Below are 8,224 nucleotides of genomic sequence, written 5' to 3' on the forward strand. Positions count from 1 at the left end.
CTTCATTTACCTCGGGAGGCCGAGCTTGCTGGTCCCGTACAAAACCGTTGGATGTATCCGTTCGAAAGAGAACTTGGAAGATATAAGAAGTGGACGCGTAACAAAGCGCGTCCAGAGGGGCCTATTGTCGAGTGTTACTTAGCTGAGGAGAGCTTGACCTTCTGTTCCAGGTACCTTCGGGGGATTGAGACAAGATGGAACCGTGAACGGAGAAATGTTGGCGTTGATGTTGTAGAATTGAGCCAGCGCTTGGATGTGTTCTCCCAACGAGTTCGGCCGTTAGGAGCAGCTAAATTAGTAACACTGGATGCTAATGATTTGGCTAGGGCACGATGGTATGTGCTTACCAATTGTAACGAAACGGCCTCATATTTGGAGTAAGTTTAGTAATGGCCTTTGTGTTTTACTTGTTACGACATGTTATAAGTGTAGGGTTGATGATCATTTACCAATACGTTTATTTTTCATGCAGTGAACATTATAATATGATCAAAAGAGAAGGCGGCCGTGACATTGATAAAAAGCATGAAGCTAACTTTGAACGTTGGTTCCATAAACGTTTATACAATAGTGGGCGTACTGCAGCCAATGACTCAAAACACTTATATGATCTTGCATGTGGGCCTGATCGTCATGTTCATTCGTATAGAGGTTGCATCGTGAATGGGGTTAGGTATCACACAAAAGAATGTGCAGAAACTCGTACTACTCAGAACAGTGGTGTTTCTGTTTCAGGTGAGGACGAAACCTCAATAACGGAGTATTATGGTGAGTTAAAAAATATTCTAGAGTTACGTTACCCTGGCCAAAATCTCGTGTACTTGTTTGAGTGTGATTGGTGGGACACTGGGAGTGCAACAGGAGTACGAATGGACCAAGGCTTCACGATTGTGAATACTTCTCGTAAATGGTGTGAATCCGACCCGTTCATCTTAGCATGTCAAGCTTCGCAAGTGTTTTACTTGGATGATCCCAAATTGGGTGGTAATTGGAAAGTGGTGCAGAAGTGGATCAATAGAGACATCTATGATATTCCAACGGTACAAAAGGGAGATAATACAGAAGATGACCAAAGACTCAGTGATGACGTATACCAGGAAGGTGAATGTGTTGGGGGTAATATGGTCTTTGTTGATGAAGCGAATGTTGAAGCCTCCACTCAATTACGTAGAGATGATGCGACAATAGCAATTGACAAATTATATATTCAACTTGATGCAAGCATGTTTACCAACGATAACTTGCCAGACGAGGACCATTATACAAACTTTGATGAGGAAGAGGAGTTATGTAGCGATAACGATATAGACTCTGAACACGAACAATCATCTTCAAGTAACAGTGCTACAGATTCTGAATATGAATCTGATGATGAAATGTGTTGAACACATAAGCTCAAATTTGGTGTAAGTACAAAGTGTATTAGCATATTTAATGAAATTGATGCTCTCTCTCTCTCTCTCTCTCTATATATATATATATATATATATATTGTGGTGTTTTTATTTTTATTTTTTACTAGCATGATTATTGTATGTTTGTCAAAAATATTGAACATGCTATATGGTTATAAATTGACTAATATAATTTTGTGGTTTTTGACTTGTTAGCAGATTGATCATAACAATGACAACAACAGGACGCAAACGTGTTCCAGCAGCACGAGGCCGAGGCCGAGGCCAAGGTCAAGGCCGGGGCCTTATTGACGAGCATGAGAGTCCGACTCTCAATTCTGGGTTTGGTGATACAGATATGCATGTGTCGCCCTCGCCCCCCTCCTCCTCGAGTCAGTGGATGGGCATCCTTCGCATGAGTCTAATAATCCTATTCACTCAGTGGCAGGATTGGATTCACAGGGAGCCGCCCCTACTGCATCTTGTAAGTTCATGAATTTTATATTTATGAACTGTTATTTTTGTATTATTTTGGTTTGTTATAGACATTTGACAATATACTTTTTCAAATATAACTTACTACGTTACCATGTTTTGCGTAACAGCTACCACGTCTGTCAGAAGTGTAAGGGGTAAGGCCAAGTGTAAGAAGTTGAGTGACCACGTACTTAAGCATGGTCCCGTAGTGCTAAACATCCCAAATAGACACCGGGCACCTGTAGGCGAGAATGCATCATGGTTTGCAAGCAAGATTGGGGAGATTATTCGTAACATGTGCGAACTCCATCACGGTGAATGGAAAAAGGTCCCAGCTGAAGAAAAGAACAAGTTGTTGTTTCATGTTCAGGTATGAATATCAATGTAATGTTTAATAATATGTTTCGTATGGAAAATTAATGTGACACATTTTTTACCATTGTTTTCTTATCTATTATGTATCAGTCAAACTTCGCACTGAATATGGAACGATACGAGCACATCAAAGCTGTTGAACATAAATTGGGTCGTGCATATGCTAGGCTTCGTTCGAACTTGTATAGGGATCATTACAAGAAATATTTTGACGGCATTGATAAAGACGATGATGAGGGGATTGCCAAGGCTAAGGCTATTGGGAGGGAAAACGTGCCAGCAGGGTATGGTCCTCAACAGTGGAACCTAATATGTGACTCATTTGATGACGGTAAATGGAAGGTAAATATATATTATTATACTGATTAGAATATTCAAATTGATATAATTTGCATGCACTTGAAGACATTTTATGAATAATTGTGTTTTTTTTTTCTTTCCAAATTTCATAGAAAAAGTCTGAACGAAATACCCTAAACAGAAGCAAATTGGAAACAAATCACACAGCTGGGACTTGTTCATTTGTCAATGTCATTTACAAAAAGGTAAGTATCTCGTACCATAATTTAATGAAAGTAACGTTATTTAGTGTAAACTTTGATTATATGTATTATGTGTAGGAACAAGAAACAAAAGTGAAGCCTAATCCTGTTGAACTATATGAGGTTACCCATACAAGAAAAAAGGATAAACAGTTTGTGAACGACAAATGCAAAAGTCTATATGTAAGTAACTGTTTACGCTCCGATCATTAAGTTGATTAGTGAAGAACATGAATAGTAAACTTGCATGAAGTATATGTTAAACTAAGGCCAACTATGACTTGTGCAGCTTCAAATGCAAGAATTAACAACCAGTGAGGCCTTAGAGGAAGGCAATGTGGAGGGAACAAGTGTGGATGACCGAATGCAAGAAATAGTCACACAAGTACTAGGGGGCCGACGAGCTGGGCACGTTAGAGGAATGGGATGCGGTCTTATTCCTACCCCTTTAAGAACTTCATCTCAAGCGTTCACCCACTTCGACAACCACGATGAGTGTAGGAAAAGACAAGAAGATACTCAAAGCGAGCTTCAACAGACTAGAATTGAACTTCATCAGTACAGAGAGAATTTGCAAGCCAACGTTGAGGAAACGAACAAATTAAAAGCCACTGTTGAGTTCTTAATGTCACGTATTGGAGGGTTAGTGAAACTCTACCTATGCATTAATTTTACAAAAACACACATACTAAGTAATCGTTAAAAAGCTTATTGATCATTATATGAAATTTTATTCTCTTAGGTCTGGAGGGAGCTTGCTTGGAGGTGCATCAAGTGAAGCCAACAATTGAGGGAGCTTTGGAATAACTTTATTTAGGATGTACTCTTTGATAGCATCTATTTGTGATATATTTTTTGATACTATGTATTTGGATAGTTGTTGGTACTTTCTATTTGCTAATGTGTATTTGACTATTTGTTGATCGTGATCTGTTTGGTAATGTATATTTGTTGGTACTTTTTATTTGGTTTATATTATATTAAGATATTCGCAAAATTTTTGGTTCAACAACTTTTGAGTTAGTAAATCTCCCTTGACATGGTTATCAAGGTTAAAGAACTTTGAGTAAACAATGCAAGGGAGTAATAATATCTTTCTAAATTTTATTTTTAAGTGTATGCAGGATGACAAGAGTACAAGAAAGTTAAACCACCCAAGCAGGTTCTCGCTTTAATATATTTCATGAAGAAACACATTTTTAGTATCTCTTTCTCTATCATTTTGGGTTTCATTTTCATTGTCTTTGATATTATATATTGGTTCATTGTGGTAGATTACTCAAATTGCTTATGAGGATGAATTGGCAAGGAAGAGAATGCAGATAAGTACTTTATTTTGGGTTTTGGAATTTTGCTGCCCATGAATTGTAAAACATATATTTAATAGTTTTCTCCCTTGGCAGGTTTGGTTAATGGGGCAGTTCTCACATATTTTTTATGATTTTGATGAGGTTAGTCATTTTGAGTTATGTTTCTTGTGGGCATTTAGATTAGTTTGATTATTTCATATATTAATTGATTCATCAAACAATGTTGTTGTGTACTTAAACATAAATGCAATGTTTCTTATAGAGGTACTCTACGTGCATTTTATTTGCCCATGCATGGAGTTATGTTTCTCCGGATAAGTTTTCCTGCTGAATTCTTTTAGTGTTGGTTTCTTCATAGTGAACTTTTTTTTTTGGCCTCAATCTTGTTATTAGGCGCACAATGCTTATCATGGTGTTGGCATTGTGAAATTGATGGGCCGTAGCAGTAGATATATAGCTATGCATGCATCCCTAGCTAGTGGACAAATTGACATATGTTTGATTCATGAGGTACTTATTACTAGCAATTAATTTGATAGTTATCTTTGTGAGCTGTTACTGATTCTACTGATATGCACATCTAAGGTATCTTTTAATTTGCACGGGCCTCATGGTGTTTTGAGTCATCTGAAATACCTGATTGAGACAAAGGGTTCGGCTGTTATTTGTGTCGCAGAGGGAGCACGGCAGGTGAGTTACGTAAGGAATTCATATTTTCGCTTTTGGGTTGAATACTATTAATTGATCAGGTGATTTAAATTGTGCAGTTCTTTTTTGGCTTCATGAAATACTGTGAAAAACTGCCTGTGTTCATTTCATTGCATTGCATAGATCTTATAACTTCTTCATTATATTTTTCCCCAAGATGAAGAGTAAAATTCAGTATGTTATTGTTTTTTGATGCAGAATTTTATTCAGAAAACTAATGCTAAAGATGCGTCTGGGAACATTGTATTTGGAGATTTCGGTGTCCACATTCAACAAGAGGTTGGTGGTTGTATTTTGACTAATTTCATGTGGTCTTCATCTCTCCATAACTCTTGAGACAAGTTAAGTGGGTTGATAAATAATGAGCTGACTAAAAGTCTAATTTTTAACATCAATTGATATGTGTTGCATGGATAAGAATGGACTGCAGTTTGGCCTTTTAGTTGTCATTTGTTAGAGTTACAAATATGATATATTTTAAGCCTTCAAGATCTTACTCTATTAGTGACTCTTTTTGCTAAGACTAGAACTGACTTTTGATGTTATATATTTGTGTGAATTGTTCTTCACTTGAACTGGAAATCATTAGAAAACCTACTGATGCTGCGATCGATCGCACTCAAAGTGCGATCGATCCCAAAATTTCGAAAACCTACTGATGCTGCGATCGATCGCACTCCAAGTGCAATCGATCCCAAAATTTCAAAAACCTACTGATGCTGCGATCGATCGCACTTGAGTGCGATCGATCCCAAAATTTCGAAAACCTACTGATGCTACGATCGATCGCACTTGGAGTGCAATCGATCGCAAATTTCCGAAACCCTACTGATGCTGCGATTGATCGCACTCAAAGTGAGATCGATCGCAAATTTTCGAAAACCTACTGATGCTGCGACCGATCGCAATCCAAGTGCGATCGATCCCAAAATTTCGAAAACCTACTGATGATACGATCGATCGCACTCCAAGTGCGATCGATCGCTTTTTTTTTTATTTTTTTTTTAGGACCATTAGGGTTGACAAATGTCGACCCTAATCGTCAACTATCAGGCTGATAGTCAATTTTTTTTTAATATTTTGGGACCAAATGTGGACGCTAATGGTCAACTATTAGCGTCGACTAATTCTTTTGTGTACATCATCTTTAGAGTCAAACACATGCATCTTTTAGGGTCGATAAAGTGGACGCTAAAAGTCATCATTAGGGTCGACTCTAAGTAGACGCTGATAGTTAGTTTTTTTTTAAAATTTTTAGGACCATTAGCGTCCATAAAAAGTGGACGCTAATGGTTTAACTATCAGCGTCCACTTTGATTTGGACGCTAATAGTTATTATTATTATTTTTTAAAAGGGCCATTAGGGTCCATAAAGTCGACCCTAATGGTTAACTAAAAGTGGACGCTATTGCTTGACTATTAGGGTCGACTTTCGCTTCCGTTTACATGATCTTTAGGGTCCAAATATTGTGACTTTTAGGGGCGATAAAGTGGACGCTAAAAGTGATCATTAGGGTCGACTTTTAAGTGGACCCTGATAATCAGACATTTGAGCATTAGGGTCGGACTATTAGGGTCAACACTTTTAGGGTCGAAAAGTGGACGCTGTTGGCAACAGCGTCCACTTTAGGGTCTTTAGGGGCGACTTAAAGTCGCCCCTAAAGACCTAATTTCTTGTAGTTAAGTGGCCCTTTTTGATCCATTTGCTGAGAATATATAGATACTCTTATTAGATTAAATATGCAATAACTGCATTCGCATGTAAAAAAAACCCATATGATCATGCATTTTACAAATGCAGCTACGAATATAATTACAAATAACCTCATTCGCATGTAAACCTATAGCACACACATACAGTTGTAATTGATAGATATATAGAGAAAAATACTTGTATAGGTGAGAATGACTATGTGGGTGACCATGAAAACAAGATGGAACTCATTGCAAAGTAACCTTCAAATGTTGTTTACCCTATCAGACAAAATACAAAATACAAGTAACGACCATGCGACTCCATACCTAATAGTCTTCCTTTATCATGGAAGAATTTGACAACTTCTTTAACTCATAGTTGCTAAGAAATTTCCATGGCATCTCTATTAGTGTTTGCTGGTGTTAGAAGAAGAGAGGATGGAGAGAAGGAGATAATCGACGACTAGAATTTGATAATGGCCCCGACTTCGCATGCAATGACATTTGAAGGCAAACCCAAACATTTCTAGAAATGATGTCGGGGTAAGCCAAAAGCTTGAAAGAAAGTTAAGGAACATACTTCTGGTACATATAGAAGGGACATTTCAAGGTGAATTTTTGTTTTTTAATCGTGTATTTATAAAAATATCATGTAACCGTATGGGAGACCAGAATCCGGATAAATGGTTGTCGGGCTACAAAAATTATTGAGGAAGATATATTTAAGACTATCATCCCAAAAATAAAATAAAATTATAGAACAATTTCAAAATATGAATATTCAATTAGTCGAGGACAATTGAATAAAATTGCACTAAATAAATTAATGATTAGATGGCCTTAGGTATGTACATGCATGTCATATACATAAAAGGCACATGCATATATACTACTCAGCCACATCGTACTAGCTCATAGCTAGGTAATTATGTATGATTACAAGCAATAATATATATCAACTTAGTACGGACGCATGCCTTCCCAATTTCCGATGGGAAAATAGTTGCAAGTGACAAACATCCAGTTACTGCGGCACTTCGCCCGGGCACACCCAATAAGCTTTGTGTCGCGCCAAACGAGCTGCGTGTAATGCCCGCACTCACCATTAACACAAGAGTTGGATTTATAGTCGTAGTTTGGCTTCTCCTTCGCCCACGCCGCCACCGCATCTTTAGGCTTCAACTCCTCCCAACCTTCTGCAATGCATTCTCCGTAGTTTACGGAATTATAATCCGAATGCTCAAACTCGCATTTTTCGATCCTCGAATTAGCGTACTTTTGAGCGTAGGCTGCGATGGTGTTGTCCCATTTGAGCGGAGGAACACCAACCTCAGCACGAACTGCATTGTGTGCATCCACGAACTCTTTTTGGTCCGGTGCGGGAGCTGGGGAGACATGAGTTGAGGTTAAGCCTATGATGCATAGGGATAGCAAAAACTTTGTCAACCCCATTTTGGCAGGCAGGCAGGTCGTGTTATTAGGGTTGTGGTTTTGGGTGAAGATGAGAGTACTATATGCCATGATTTAGGTATTTATAGGCTTTCTCTGTGGATTTGGTTAGTTATAGGAAAGACCCAATGAAGGGATTTCCCTATTTTTGCCCATTATATTCTTAGTACTTTGACTATTTTAGCGGCTAATATAGGGATATATAGAATTGAGTCGGTGTACGGGTTTTAACGATTAGGGTTAATTAATAGAGAGATGTTATGGTTCTATATCT

At 37.9% G+C, this 8,224-nt stretch overlaps 2 protein-coding genes across 2 annotated transcripts; one reads left to right on the plus strand and one right to left on the minus strand.

Annotated features, from left to right (window-relative positions):
- The first annotated feature begins 2,875 nt into the window (after positions 1–2,875).
- LOC132176972 (uncharacterized) lies at positions 2,876–3,712 on the plus strand. The gene is made up of 3 exons (XM_059589148.1): positions 2,876–2,971; positions 3,078–3,430; positions 3,531–3,712. Exons 2-3 carry the CDS (start codon positions 3,084–3,086, stop codon positions 3,577–3,579), a joined length of 396 nt encoding a protein of 131 aa, XP_059445131.1. The 5' UTR covers positions 2,876–2,971; positions 3,078–3,083; the 3' UTR covers positions 3,580–3,712.
- Positions 3,713–7,318: 3,606 nt separating this feature from the next.
- Positions 7,319–7,973, minus strand: LOC132179934 (pathogenesis-related leaf protein 4-like). The gene has a single exon (XM_059592753.1). It carries the CDS (start codon positions 7,951–7,953, stop codon positions 7,462–7,464), a length of 492 nt encoding a protein of 163 aa, XP_059448736.1. The 5' UTR covers positions 7,954–7,973; the 3' UTR covers positions 7,319–7,461.
- Positions 7,974–8,224: the final 251 nt, after the last annotated feature.

The sequence above is a fragment of the Corylus avellana genome, chromosome ca4 (assembly GCF_901000735.1).
Source record: "Corylus avellana chromosome ca4, CavTom2PMs-1.0".
NCBI classification, from domain to species: domain Eukaryota; kingdom Viridiplantae; phylum Streptophyta; class Magnoliopsida; order Fagales; family Betulaceae; genus Corylus; species Corylus avellana.